A 15,007-nucleotide genomic window follows, 5' to 3' on the forward strand; every position below is an offset into this window, starting at 1 on the left:
ATAGATCACCCTGGTTTGTTTTGGTTTTTTCTCTGGCAAGTCACCTTTTTGGGCATCCAGATAAAAAAATTGGTGTGGCTGGTTTTCTTAGGAAGAAGCCACAGCAAGGCAGCTTTGGCCGATGCTCTAGGTCGATGACGGAGGAGTGAGGAGTGTCGCCCTCACTGGTGGCATATGGGTACCCCCTCACCTTCTGCATCAGGGGAGTTCAAGCCCCTTCCCTCTGCATAGATCCTAAAAATTTTCTTTAATGTTTATTTTTGAGAGAGAGGGAGAGAAAGAGCGAGCACAAGCGGGGGAGGGGCAGAGAGAGAGGGAGACACGGAATCTGAAGCGGGCTCCAGGCTCCGAGCTGGCAGCGCAGAGCCCGACGTGGGGTCCGAACCCACAAACCAGAAGATCACGACCTGAGCCGAAGTCGGACGCTTAACCGACTGAGCCGCCCAGGCGCCCCTCTCTGCATAGATTCTGAGCCACGTATCCTTTTCTGGCCCAGTGTCCTTGCAAATGTGGAGAGTGTGCTGTTTTCTTCAACAAGAATTTTTTGTTCTTGTTTCACTTTTGACCCAAAACCTGACCGAGAAGCTTTGTGCCTCATGCATCCGGCTGGCCCGACGGGGCAGAGCTTACAGGAGATTTTCCTGCCAGTCTTATCAAATGGAGCATAAGTCACCCGGCTTACACTGGTCTTTGGGCTCGAGAGGTGGACGGAAGACTGGCAGGTCCGGGCAGTGGATGGCCTCTCTGCTCCAGGTGGCTGGAGGGTGATCACCTACTGTCATACAATGCAAGGTGGGACAGACAGACGGAAGGAGGGGTGTCCCCGGGGCAGTTAAAAGACCCAGCGCCTGCATTCGAGTGCTGAGCCTGGACCACAGTGATCCGGCAGGACAGGAGGGAATGAGAAAAATGTGATAAGAGAGAGTAGAAAAATTCTTTTACAGAGACAACATTGCCCTTGGAAGAAGGTTGAGAGGGGATTGATGGCACAGGTCTCTCCTGAAGGACATAAGGTGAGGAGCCGTGGACAGTGCTCTAGGAGTGGTTTTTCACATAGCAGGTGGAGTACAGGCCCTTGGCAAAGGCAGAGAATTTAGGTGTTTGTAACCAGTTTGTTGGGACCTGTCTTTGGGAAGCTGAGATGGTGGGATCTGTGTTCTTTTGCATTTGGGTGAGGTAACAATGCAGTGAGAGAGCCTAGACATGTACAGGCATGAACACACCGTGTTCGTGATACACCCCCTCAGGTAGCGGGTATCTGAGATGAGCATTTGGTTGCTGTTGGATTAGAGTCGCTTCCTGTTGGAATCCTGTAGCAGATGCTGGCAATAGCGTTTTTGTGGGACTGGCTACGAGGCACGAGGCTAGGTTATTGTCCTCTCTGCATGAAGATCTGAGTTCCAAATCTGTATTCTTACCCAAACCTGGAGAGGCAGGTGGTATAGGACATAGGACCTTAGCCAGTCGTGGGACCTGGGCAGGTTCCGGGGCTGCTCTGAGCTCTCTCCTCTAATGTGGCAACCCTCGCCCGCTCACAGAGCCAGCGGAGTGGTCGTCAGGGGACAGTTGGGTAGGCCTGGACTCAGGCGGTGTCATCAGCTCTGCTCGCTCACCCTGGGTGTGGGCAGTAGAGGCACTTAAGGGCTACACACCGATCCCACAAACCCTGAGAGATCAGGGTCCTCTCCGTTTAGCTTTCAATTGGAGGGTTACCCAGAGGTGAGCCAGCTCTTCCCGAGATTGCTGGAAGCTCCTGTTCAACAAAGGGAATGTCATGGTCTGGTATGCCGCATTTACTTACAGTCTAATCGACAGACAGGGAACGTGCCAGTCTCGCAAGTCGCCGTAACATTGATCAGTTTTGAGCAAAGCGTCTGATAAGTAATTTCTTCCAAGTACCAGGGGTGCCTTATAAAAGCAGAGAGTTTGTTTACTCTGGGGCTAGATGTTTCGAAAACATGAACACGATCTGCTTTGACTCCTTCAGTATAAACGTTCTGTCTGCATTGAAACACCCCCCACCCACCGCCAGCCTTGGCGCAAATGAGAAGGAAGTGTAGCCCTCCCCCTCTTTTCCTTTTCTTTCCCCCAAATTGAGGGCGGATGGCCAGTGTGATGGCAAAACGCCACCTGCTTTCATACCTGCTCGGGTGAAGTTAACTGCTGGTCTGTCTGCTCCTGTAGCCTTTGGCTCTATTTTAAGACCTTCCGTGCCACTTTATATCGTACCAAAGTATTTACACGTATTTCTCTAATAGATCACGTCTTCCTGATTTTTGTATTTCCCACTGCAGTATGTTGCTTGTGGTGGTTCAATACATATTTAATGAATCAACAAGTCAAAGGTAAAGTCCCAGCTCTGTGGCTGTTGAAATAAGCTGATAGTTTACTTGCGGATGAAAGGAGCGTATGCTTCTGGCTTTATCTCAGGACAGCATACCATCTGCACACAAATCTGTTGACAGGGAAGGCGCAGACCCTCTAGTGGCCTATGAATCCCCAGATTTTGGATTTGGGGGTGGGTGTGGAGAGAGAGAAATAGGTGGGAGGGGGAAGCAGGCAGATTTGTGTCTGTTGATGGAGGCAGCGCTGTTCCTTTTCTGCGATTAAGGACCTCACACAGGCCCATCCTTCAGAAGTACGCGCCAAATGTGTTGTTATTTTAAGTTCATTGCTTTTCTCCAAAAGTCTAATCCTTTCCAAAACAACAAGAGGTGGGGAGGGGACCACGCTGACAGAGTAAATAAACTTCCTTCATGAAGCCGTGGAGCGTGGTGGTGCAAAGACCGGGTCTGTGCCCGTGCTTGTGTGGGCGTGACAGAGGGGTCACAGGGCCCCGGATAGGTGAATAACATTAAGAACTCAGGGTCCGGGATGTCTTGAGCCCCTTCCAAGGAAGGCAGGGGGAGGTCGCAGTGATGATTATCTCACAAGGGTTTTACTGAAACTACCTAGAACTTCACAACTGTCTGGTCCAACCGCTCATCATAAGAGACCTGGAGAATTTGAATCATTAGACAGGTTGTCACATATGGCACATCATCGAGCCCAAAACGTCACTAAGCAATTCCCCGCATGCCGCACTGTGCTAGGAGGCCCCCTGAGGAGAACCTGGACCCCGAGAGCAGGGGCGGCCCTCAGAGAGCTTCCCACTGTGTGCGGAAACAGAACTCTGGGTCCTCTTGATAGACTTCAGTTTACTTATCCGCAGGGGGGAGGCGAGAAAAGTTGATAGCATTTGTTGTGAGGACCAAAGGAGACCGCCTGTCTCAGCTCGACCTGTAAGCCCAGGGGCTGGACGTTTGTGAGGTGACGCGCGGAAAGTGTGTTAGCACACTTCATTAGCACCCAGGCAGTGAGTGTCTTAGGGCGGGCGGTCGGTAGTGGGGAGAGTAGCCCCCCATCGCTGGGAGCCTGGCGTTGGCCTGCCCACTCCCAGACCTGCATCGCCCCCTGGGGCCCGCGGTGTTGACCTGAGGGGCTCGGTGGCTGACGGCAGACGCAGTTGGCACAGCCCTGGTGGCAGGATGGGAAGAAACAGTCCCTGAGCTGAGAAGAGCCGACCAGGTTCACTGTGAGGCCCCTCCTCCCATGCTGTTGTGGTCCTTACAGCTGGCGTTTCCAGAATGCTGCGCTATCTCGTGTAACCTGCAGCAGCCCCGAGAGCAGGTGTGGTCACGGGAAGGGCTCGTCCCCTCGACAGGAAGCAGTGGAACCCGTTTGAGCAGCCGTCTGACCGGGGGCCCGGGCTCTGAACTGTGTGGTCTCCCAGAGCTGACCACCAGGCCCTAGCTTTTCCTTCAGCCTCCCCTGCCCAATTTCTTGAAATTCTAGTGTGCTTCACACTTTCCAGAAAGGAGCCAAGGGAATCGATCCTGTTGCGTCATTTTCTGTGCATCTGTTGACTAAAGTTAAGTTTTTGTATTGTCAGTGGAATTCAGTTTTCTCTGACATGCTTCATTGAGATACAATTCACATACCATACAGCTCGCCCATTTAAATGGAAATTCAGGGGCATCTGGGTGGCTCATCGGTTAAGTGTCCGACTTCAACTCAGGTCATGATCTCACAGTTCATGGGTTCAAGCCCCACGTTGGGCTCTGTGCTGACAGCTTGGAGCCTAGAGCTGCTTTGGATTCTCTCTCTCTCTCTCTCTGTCTCTCTCTCTGTGTCTCTCTGTCTCTCTCTCTCTCTGTCTGTCTCTCTCTCTCTGTCCCTCCCCCATTCACGCTCTGTCTCTCTCCTCTCTCAAAAAAAAAAAAATAAAATAAGTAAAACATTTAAAAAATAAATAAATGAGATTCAGTGACGTTCACCCTACTCACAGAGTATGCATCCATCACCGCAGTCTGGAACATTTTTCTGCTCCCGAAACAAAATGCTGTGCCTGTCAGGCATCACCCACTCCACCCTCCCCTCCACTCCTTCACCCCCCACCCCCCAGCCCTGCTAAGCTGCTTTTTGTCCCTATGAATTTGCCTCTTCCAGGCATTGCGTGTAAATGCGATCATACAGCATGTGGCCTTGTGTGTCCGTCTGGCTCCTTTTCCTTCGCACGATGTTTTCAGGGCTCAGCCATGGTGTAGCCTGTGTCGGAGCTGTGTTCCTCGATGTGGCTGAACAGTACTCCGTTGTGTAGGCGGACCACATGTGTTCGTCCCTTCACCGGCTGATGGGTAGCTGGGCTGCTTCCTGCCCCTTCTCACTTGATTGCCACAGGGAATTTCGTTTTTACTGTAGCTCTCAAAAACCCTGTCTACTTTGTTTTTATTGTTGCAGCTGTTGTTTGTTAAGGTCCTCGGAGTAAAATGCTGAAAGTCCTCCTGACCAGGAGCTACTGTTTCTCTAGCTCTCCATTTTTAAAACATTTTTTTTAATGTTTATTATTTTGAGAGAGAGAGAGACAGAGCATGAGCAGGGGGAGGGTACAGAGAGAGGGAGACACAGAATCCGAAGCAGGCTCCAGGCTCCGAGCTGTCAGCACAGAGCCTGGCGTGGGGCTCGAACCCACAAACCACGAGAGATCATGACTTGAGCCGAAATCAGACGCTTAACCGACTGAGTCACCCAGGCACCCCTTGCTCTCCATCTTTTAAGTTTGATCAGCAAGTGCCAGGGCTCTAAGGACCCACCATGTGCCCAGCAAATGTGTCAGTTCATGTATTTTTCCCAGTTCCTCGAGGGCGTGTTTTACGCGTTTGCACAAATAGGACCTGAGGCCTAAAGAGATGAAATGCTTGTCCCAGGACACACCGTCAGTATGGTGGGGGCGGGATCTGAACCCACACTTCTACTGGCCTCCCCGGAGTTGGTGCTGTTCCATGCTCCATGGGGGAGGTAGAGTCTGTGAACACAATGCCATGTGAAGGCCAGAAAATAGACCACAAAGGCTGACAGTTTGTTCTGGTTCATCAGATGTGTGGTGCGTTTTCTGCCAGGCACAGTGCCCACAAATGAGAAGATAACTGTCTTCCCTCTTTTTCTTTCCTTAATGTTTATTTATTTTTGAGAGAGAGAGAGAGAGAGAGAGAGAGAGCGAGAGCACAAGCCAGGGAGGGGCAGAGAGAGGGAGGGACAGAGGATCCGAAGCAGGCTCTGTGCTGACAGCAATGAGCCCAATGCGGGGCGCAAACTCACAAACCGCGAGATCATGACCTGAGCCAAAGTCAGACGCTCAACCGACTAAGCCACCCTGGGGCCCAACACTGTCTTTGCTCTCAAGGAGGGCCTCCCAGCCTGCCTAACCTGGCCAGTTACCGTTGGCACCTGAGTGAGGCCCAGTCACCCTGCACTGGGCCTCGAGGCCTCTTGTGTTGGAAACTGGAGGATTTCACTGCCCTGGGTGTCCCCGGATACAGGCACTGCCAGGGTCACACAGCAGATTGCTCCCTACCCGCCAGTGCTTCCTGCAAGGAAGGTGTGGGCAGGATTTTCTTTTTTTTTAAGGGTTACAGATAATTGAAGGTTAGATACGTTTGAATAGAGGCCCTTAGTCGTTTACAAGACAGTTATGCTTGGTTTCAGGAATGCCAGGAAGGACTACATTACTGCCAAGTACATTGAGAGGAAATACGCAAGGAAAAAGCATGTGGATAATGCAGCCAAACTCCACAGCCTTTGTGAGGCCGTCAAAACCAGAGATATTTTTGGATTACTCCAAGCGTATGCTGATGGTGTGGATCTTACAGAAAAAATCCCACTGGCCAACGGACACGTAAGAGCGTGGCTTGCTACTTTTACAAAAGAAAAGAAAGGGGGGGGGGGTGGGAGTGGCAGGGCCGCGTCATCAGAAATGCTGGGAAAGTAGTATAATTCTCTGAAGGAAGACAACATTGTGTTCTGGGGAGACGTTCGTGGTTTATTCTTCTTCACCCAAAAATATGATGCCAGCCTTGGAAGGAAAGCCCATCCCCTGGGGGAGGGAGCGTCTTCTCAGAGGCCAGAGGGTCCTGTCTCCTGGGTGCAGGGCAGCTGACAGCCAGACTTTGGGGAGCAGTTCCTGAGGCTTCCCTGGGAAGGAGAGCTCCCCAGCCTGCTCCCCACCTGTGCCCTCTTCCCCGAGGGAGCCGGAGTAGGAGGGATTCCCCCCACCTTCCCGGGAGAGCCCTGCCCCAGCCAGAGGACGGGGGAGTGGCCCTGGCTGGCTGAGCAGGCCCGGCAGGTGGGTTGAGGGCCACCTCCCTCTTTGTCCCATGTTCCCTGTTCCACGGATATTGCCTTTGCCCCCAGCCCTCTCGCCCACCCACCCACCTGAGACCATCTTCCTCTGGTCGGTCCTCCCCCACCTGCCAGAACTCTTTCAGAAAAGGCAGTGGAGGTCATGTGTCCCCTGGTATAAATTGAAGACAGTCTGGGCATTAGCACTCCTGGCCTTGTCCGTAAATACAGAATGAAAAACTCTAGTGCTATTTTTAAAATAAGAATTTATGTGTATTCAGGCAGCAGGTATAAAAGATTGGGTATAAGAGGCCTGGGGAAACTTCCTAGGGTCTTTGGACGAAGACCCCCACACGCACCTTATAGGCAACACCTCATGTTGTTAGTGCAGAGATAGGAATATCAAGATTGAGGGGACTTTGAGGTGAACTCCCTGAATTTCTCATTATTTTCTGCGGAGAAAGGAAGACCAGTCTCGAAATGGTCCCAAGAGCAGAGTTTGCTCTGGAGACTAGAGAGACACCATATGTCTTAGAAGCATTTTGAAAGAAAGAATAAAAGGCTTTTGGAAGAGAGAGACACAATTTTGCTCACATTGAACACAAAACTGAACGCTCCCCTTGGAATTCTGGAATGTTTCTCTTTGGTCTTCAGGAGCCAGATGAAACTGCCCTGCATCTTGCAGTCAGATCGGTGGACCGGACTTCTCTCCACATCGTAGACTTTTTAGTCCAGAACAGGTAGGTGTTCTAAACTTAGGGGAGGCGTTTGATTTTGTTCCTTGGTGCTTCTTAGGAAGTATCAGGTTCCTGCCTCATTATGTGGCTGTGGGACAGGAAGTGAGCCATCAGGTGCCAGTCCTGAGAGACCCTAGGACGTGAAGACAGAGACCCTTTGTGGGATATCTGCAAGATCCAGCTTCTGACGTCTGGGACTCAGCAGATCTCAGATCGATACCTCTGAATTCTGGGCTCTGGAAGACAGGCTGTCCGTGGCCCCCACAACCGCCTGTGTGCACAGGGCCATCCCCACACTCACGTCCCTTGTGAGTGTCCCACAGGACCCAGGCGGGGTACCCTAGAGCAGTGGGGAGAGGTAACAGGGACACAGGGGTCCATACCTGAGCCACCCGCCTAAGCAGAGATTGTAAACTGCAACACCGGGTTGTGGGCATTTTGTCTGGTTTGAAAAGTTGTTTCTGTATCTTCATTAGAAGTAGCCTTTAAAGAACCTGTGCGCGCACGCGCGCGCATGTGCACATGTGTGTGCACTGCATAGTCCTGCTGCTTGGTGCATCCCACCTTACTCTGGTTTATCACCTGCCTGGCGGCAGCCAGCCAGTCACAAACACCTGTTAAGATGTATCTTGACTCCCTGATCGTGGTTTGGGGCGTGTGTTGCGGGAGATGCTGGTCACGGGCCGCTGACACGGCTCCAAACGGAGTGGAAAATTCCACAGTGCAATGGCAAGGTCATATTCAGCATTTCTGCCTTTCCCTGCTGTTGCTGGGGGAGAGAGTGAAGAAATAGCCAGAGGCAGAGCGGCTGGGGGCCGGTCAGCAGTTTGCTGGACTCAGTGGAAGCCGCCCTCTGATGGAGCCCGAGTGCCCACCCGGCGCCTAGCGCGTTACAGCGGCTCCGCGGACCCTGGATGAAACAGCTCAGTGACGTCATCCTCTCCCAGTGCAGATTCTTGGAGCGTGAGAAGGGAAATCCTGGTTTCCTTTCTTCCAGAATGGAAGGGGGGCAGCAGGAAGAGGGGAGAGGTCAGAAGGTGAAGCTTATTTTCACAGTGTAGCAGGTTCTGTCCTGAGGAGAGCAGTGGATGTCTCCTCCTGGTGACCGTCCCCATCTGACCTTCCCGGGGCCACAAAGCCCCACTGTCCCTCCTCCTCACGATGACAGCCATGTTTCAGGGCTTCGCCCACCAGGGGGTTGAGTGGCTTGTCCCACATCTGGGGAGCACGGTGCCTTTTGGGGTGCCTCTCTCCCTTTCTGTCCTTCTCCGCCATTGTTGCTGGCTCCCTGGTGGCCTTCCGCCACGGCTGCCTCACCCCCGCGAGCGGGGACGCTGCCCTGTGCCCCCACCGTGGAGGAGGATTCCGAGAAATCCCCTTCCCTGTGGTGTTGCTTGATGCTTCCCCTGCTCACCTGCCCGACCCCCTGGCCTTCCCCTCATTGTTCTTTCTCTTCTGTCCCCGATCTTGGCCAGTGGGAACCTGGATAAGCAGACGGGGAAGGGCAGCACAGCCCTGCACTATTGCTGCCTGACGGACAACGCCGAGTGCCTGAAGCTGCTCCTGCGGGGGAAGGCCTCCATCGAGACGGGTGAGCGGGTGGCGCCGGCCTGGCCCCGTGTGCGGGCCCTGCCCTCCGAAGGCAGGGGGCCTCTCCCCGCGTGCCCCACACGGCTGCCGTGTCCCGTATTTGTCAGCGGCCGCCCTCCCTCCGATACATAGACCTCCCACCTTCGGCAGGTATTTTATAGGTTATGAGAAGCAGAGCTCAGGCCCCACAGACGACACTCACGCGGACGTGAATTTGAACAAGCCCTGGGGCGTCTTGCCCTCCTGTTCAGAGCCCCCACCCAGCATCAGGCTTAGTCTCTTCCTGGCCCCGGGGTGGAAAATTTACTTACGGGGCAGTGAAGAGACACCGTTTACCGCCACTCGTGGCACCGAGTCTCCTCCACGAGGGACCCTGATCTGTTGGGCCTTCATTTCTCCCTCCCACGTGGGACCCTGACACACTGGCAGCCATCCGAGGGCAATGCGGTGGTGACTGCGTTGGGAGGAAGTGATTGGGAAGAACTGTGGAACAGAGAGCAAAGAGAACACAAAGAAGGCACACACCTTCTTGAGTCAAGTTTCTTTTTTTTTTTTTTTTTTTCTATTTTTTGGGGGGGTGGGTAGAGGGAGAGAGAGAGATTCTGAAGCAGGTTCCTTGCCCAGCATTGAGCCTGACGCGACTGACACGGGGCTGTATCCCACAACCGTGAGATCATAACCTGAGCCGAAATTTAGAGTCGGATGCTTAACTGAGCCTCCCAGGTGTCTCTGAGTTGGCTTTTTTTTCTTTTTTTTTTTTTTAATTAATCAAACCTTGTTGGCAGAGGCTTATTTAGAAGAAAATGCACGGTTTCGGATTTGCAGACCGCTGAGGAGTGCCGTTCTGTGCCCATGGCCAACTCAAACGGTCTCCTGACGTCTCCCGACCGTGTCCCGCCACAGGTCTGTACGGTTATGAGACCAGTTCCGCCCCTGCTCCAGACTCACCGTGGGATTCGTTAATCGTGCTCACTTCGATTGAGTGCTGCTTCTCTGTACCTCTTTTAACTGCCTCCTGATAATCCGGCCTTCGCTTGTTTTTGTCACAATGCCACCCTTTGTTGCCCTGCCTTTTAGCTAACGAGTCGGGGGAGACACCACTGGACATCGCCAGACGCCTCCGGCACGAGCACTGTGAGGAGCTGGTGAGTCTCCACCCGGTGTGGACGTGGCCAGCGGGCCCTTCCTGGGCCAGGAAGGGGCCCTGCCCTCTGCGAAGTGTGGACCCTAGAGGGGATAGCCAGGAGAAGGCACACTGGGGGGTCTTTCAAGAGGAGGTGGCCACCCCCTTGTAATGACACTTAGAACGCCAGTGGGCATTTGCTGGTTGGGACATGTTGATGGTGGTCCTGGCATTAATCTGGGGCAACAGGAGCAGAGATCCGGGGGCCACCATGGCTTTGGCTCATCCCTGGAGTCGGGAAGCCACCAGCTCGTCCCTTCACAGCAGCATCCAGAGCTGGTGTTCTTACTCTGTTCCCCAACCCCGAATCTTCCAGATGGTTCTGCACCATCGTTTCCTGTCCTGTTCTAGATCAGGCAGTGACAGTGCAGCTAGGGGACAGAGCCCATGGGCTCAGGCAGTAGGGCTCCACCACCATGACTCGGGAAGGCCGTACCAATGCCAACTCTCTCGCTGTTTCCTTGTTTGTAAAGTGGAGTCCGCTCTAGCAGTTCACAAGGTTGTTGTGGGAATTAGTGTTGCACTCGGAAGCTCAACCAGTGCTCGATAAAGAGAGCTATTCGTTGTAAATGTTACGGAAGTGTGGGATGAGTACCAGGTGCTATTCTAAGTAGTTGACGTCCCCTAACTCGTTCAATCTTGACAGCCGCCCATGACACGGTTTCTTCTGTTATTGCTATTTTACAGGTGAGGAAACAGACACAGAAGGGTTAAGTAACTTGCCCAAGGTCACACAGCTACTCTCTGGCTCTGGAGGAAATTAAGGGCTAATGTGCTGAGGAAGGGATTTGCTTCTCTCCCGTGTATCTAAAATGGAACTGGCTATCTGTTCCCCGAGAGTATTGTGAAAATAGTCATTCACGTCCTTTTCTTTGGGGCATGCATCATCTTTAGTGCTGGTCAAGATGGTTGGGTTAACAGTGGAAACGTCCATTCTCTGTTGAGTTTGCTCCCGTGTGTAGTTGTCAGCACCTACGGGCCGTCCTTGAGACCTTGAATAGCCCTTGCCTGCCCACCGCCCTGTACCGTTTACAGAACACGGAAGGGCAGTTATGGGGCTTGCGTTTCAAGGTCCTCTGTGAAACAGGGAGGGGGGGTTCCAGCCGGCCTCACCCTGGGGTCTCTGCCTCCCCCACCCCGTGCCACCCAGGGCTGCTCGCCTCGCGTGCAGTGTCACTGACGGCCCTTTGTCCTCTCAGCTGACCCAGGCCTTGTCTGGGAGGTTCAATTCCCACGTCCACGTCGAGTATGAGTGGCGGCTGCTCCACGAAGACCTGGATGAGAGCGATGACGACGTGGACGAGAAACTGCAGGTCAGTGCCCGGCCGAGGGACGCCAGGGGTGTCGTCATGAGCTTTGTTGCAAGCGGGGTGGATCCTGGCTTCTAATCTGCGCACAGAGCAGTTTTGTAGAAGAAGTGGAGTTCGCTTTTTGCCTCCATTGATCTCAGTAGGTTTTTGGTTTCACCCTTCCCACAGCCGCCACCTGTCTCCCAGCTCTTAGGAACAAGGGAACATTCCTTGTGTCGTCGTCATTAGCTGCCCACCGTTTGATCTGAGGGAAAGAAATGGGGGGGCCGTGGAGTCTAGTGGGTTTTAGAGGAAGTCCTTGCACTGTGCATGTGATAAAGAGCCAGGGGCCCCCAGTGTCGCGGGTCATGTCCACTCATCAGCCGTTAAAACCTTAACTAGAATCATTAAATGGCCTTTAGAACTGTGGGTCCAACTTTTTCCTCTATTCGATGGGGTCACGGAAGCTTCGAGAGTCGAGAGAAGCTGACTCGGCCACAGTGAAGCTTAGTATTTAGAGACCAGCTTGGGGCCAGACTGAGGGCACTTGCCTCTGAGTCCAGCTCCCTGCTCATGGCACGCTGTCTTGCACACTTGGAGGGCTCCTGGCAGGTTACCACCTTCACACAGGTCTCAGAGCTGAGTCAGACTCCAGCAGGCGGACTCCAGAGCCCACACTCCTAGCTGCTGTGAAATTAGTGGAAAATGCCATGTAAACTTTCCTTTTTTTTAAAAAAATGTTTTCTTTATTTTTGAGAAACAGCGAGCACACAAGTGGGGGAGGGACAGAGAGGGGAGGGACAGAGGATCTGAAGCAGGCTCTGTACTGACCCCAGAGAGCCCGTCTGATGCAAGGCTCAAACTCACAAACCTGAGATCATGACCTGAGCTAACGTCAGACACTTAACCGACTGAGCCACCCAGGTGCCCTCCACGTAAAATTTCCTATTGAATATTCTGATGTGCATTGAGCCTGTCTGATTACACGTATATATGGCATTTCTGAAATTTCCTTGACTGTCCTCGTTCATGGAGCCTGCTTGCTATGTCTTCAAATAAGAAACTTCTCCACTGAGTTAGGTATAAAACAGTATCAAAGTGAGGAGAGCTGACTAATGTTACACTTACCCACCTTAAAAAAAGATTGGACGCATCGGCCCCAGAGTGAGCACACGCATCCCATTCTTGCGTGAGCAGGACACAGCAGGTCCCATGGTCCAAACAGAAGTCTGACAGCAAGTGCTAACACTCATCTACCCACTCCCTGTTTCCAGCAGAGGTGGGTATAGTTCATATAGCCATGGGCTTTGTTGAATTCAAAATATGCGTGAAGACCACTAGCCATCGAGTTCTGCATAGCTGAGCTGAGTGTGAGCCATTGGGTTGGCCAGAGCCTTGACTGGGCAGGTGGTCCTGTGAGGGGAGGTGGGGTCTATCAGCCAACAGGTTAACTGCTAAGCTGGCACTGTGCTAGAGAAGCAAAGTTCTACCCACTGAACAGAGGAGAAACAGGGCCAGCCAGGTTAAGATAGCTGCTGAAGATCGTAGCTGTTACAATGAAGCTGATGTTTAAAATGAATTAGATCTGAGTCACCCGAGTCGTGATTCCATGCACATGACCTTCAGACGGAGCTAGGGTTAGCAAACCAAAAGGGCTGGGTGGTAAATATTCAGGCTTTTGGGCCTGAACGGTCACCATCTTTTCTGTGCCTACTCAGCTCTGGCAGGGTGGCTTGAAAGCAACTGCAATTTGTAAATGACTAGGCATGGCTGTGTTCTAATAAACTTTATTTATAAAGCAGGTGGTGGCCCCCAGGCCGTGGTCTGCTGACCCTGAGTTAGAGGAATCTCAAGAGGTGCATTCATACTGGAAGAAATATTGACCTCCCCCGAATTTGCCACGTAGCTGTTGGGGATTGAGTGTAGCTGGGTCCTCAATGGAAAGCATGTGTACGAAGGGGAAATGCAATGAAAATGCAGATCTAGCTTAAATTAGCTCTGGCTAATAAGGATGAAATCGCCCGTGTTTTAGATCCTTCACAGAATGGAGATGTGTAAATTATAAATCATGGCTGTGTGTGTGTGTCTGTTAAGAGACATGGTGAGAGTAACTTTTAAGCCTTGCAGCTCTCACGTAATGGCTGAGAGCCAAAAAGGCACCGGGCCCAAGTAGCAGTGGTGTGCACGAGTAGCCTGGACGCTGTGACCAGGAGGTCAGCGTGTGTGCATTTCACCCTCTGCAGCCCAGTCCCAGTCGGCGAGAAGACCGGCCCGTCAGCTTCTACCAGCTGGGGTCCAACCAGCTGCAGTCGAATGCCGCGTCTTTGGCCAGAGATGCCGCCAGCCTGGCCAAGGACAAGCAGAGGGGCTTTGTGCCCAGCATCTTGCAGAACGAGACGTACGGAGCCATCCTCAGTGGCAGCCCGCCGCCCTCCCAGCCTGCGGCCCCCAGCACGGCCAGCGCCCCCCCACTGCCCCCGCGGAACGTTGCCAAAGGTACTGAACCGTCGTAGCTCCCGCTGGTGCACAAAGGGTGTTGTTTGGTTTTCGCTTTGGGAAGTTTCTAGTTGCTTTGCCCCCTGCTCGATGACATGTGGGGTTTTGTGTCCTACGGTCATGGTGTTGACATCCTCAAGGAGCTCTCCAGTCTTAGGATGCCGGGTGGTGGTGGAGCCTCTGACTCTGTCCTTGTTCTGGGCAGAGGTGTGGCATTTGTGTCACTGGGGGAGCGCACGGACTCCACCAGGGCAGCCTGAGGCGGGTGGCTCGGCTCATGACGCTGGTCCTGTGAGACCTTCCCGCAGACCTCCTTTCTGTTCTTTTCTGTCTGCTTTTACCGCTCAGCACCCCTCCCTCTGCCTTAGTTCTGTCCTGTGTCATCATCCCTCCACTCCCCCCGCCCCCCCCCCCCCCCCCCCCCCGCCTGCCTTCAGCCAGCTTGTGATGCCTGGTACCTTCTATCTCTGCCAGCCCCACGAAATGAAGGATACAAAGACGCTGATTTGGGGAACGGTGCGCAACCTGATTGTAAAAATACAAAACGATCCCCGTGGGTCCTGCCGGTGCCTTAAGTACCAGAGCTTGCCGTTAGTTGTTCTGTCACAACACAATGAGTTGGACTTCCCAGATGCTGGTTTTTATTTTTATTAAAATGGAAACTGAGGTGCTCGCTTCGGCAGCACACACACTAAAATTGGAATGATACGGAGAAGATTAGCACGCCCCCTGTGCCAGGATAATACGCAAAGTCATCAAGCGTTCCTTATTTTTAACAAGTAAGGGGCATAAGGAATCTACTCGTGAAATCATTGTTGCACTGTATGGTAACTAACTTGGATGTAACTCAAAAAAGTAAAATAAAAATAAATAAAAATTTTAGAAAATAAAAAGATTTTAAAACATTAAAAAAAAAAAAAAAATGGAAACTGAGGCCCCCGAAAGTTAGGTACTTTTCCCAGAACTGACGGCCAGCTGGCCATTCTGCTCCTTGAAGGCCGGTCCAGCAAGCGGCCGGCATAGCTGTGGGCTGGGGCTGCCCGACGCGGCCGGTG

At 52.7% G+C, this 15,007-nt stretch overlaps 1 protein-coding gene and 1 non-coding gene across 8 annotated transcripts in view; both read left to right on the forward strand.

The window, feature by feature from the left end:
- ASAP2 (ArfGAP with SH3 domain, ankyrin repeat and PH domain 2) overlaps nt 1–15,007 on the forward strand; it is a 198,192-nt gene that overhangs the window by 169,054 nt on the left and 14,131 nt on the right. For all 7 annotated transcript variants that reach the window (XM_047845254.1, XM_047845255.1, XM_047845258.1 and 4 more), the window contains exons 17-22: nt 6,025–6,214; nt 7,312–7,397; nt 8,870–8,985; nt 10,062–10,129; nt 11,367–11,480; nt 13,700–13,952. In XM_047845254.1, the coding sequence (XP_047701210.1) occupies nt 6,025–6,214; nt 7,312–7,397; nt 8,870–8,985; nt 10,062–10,129; nt 11,367–11,480; nt 13,700–13,952 (827 nt within the window). The remainder of the gene's footprint in view (nt 1–6,024; nt 6,215–7,311; nt 7,398–8,869; nt 8,986–10,061; nt 10,130–11,366; nt 11,481–13,699; nt 13,953–15,007) is intronic.
- LOC125158352 (U6 spliceosomal RNA) lies at nt 14,620–14,726 on the forward strand. Its single transcript, XR_007149363.1, has one exon. It is a non-coding gene; the product is annotated as a U6 spliceosomal RNA (small nuclear RNA).

Source organism: Prionailurus viverrinus, unplaced genomic scaffold (assembly GCF_022837055.1).
Source record: "Prionailurus viverrinus isolate Anna unplaced genomic scaffold, UM_Priviv_1.0 scaffold_33, whole genome shotgun sequence".
NCBI lineage: Eukaryota > Metazoa > Chordata > Mammalia > Carnivora > Felidae > Prionailurus > Prionailurus viverrinus.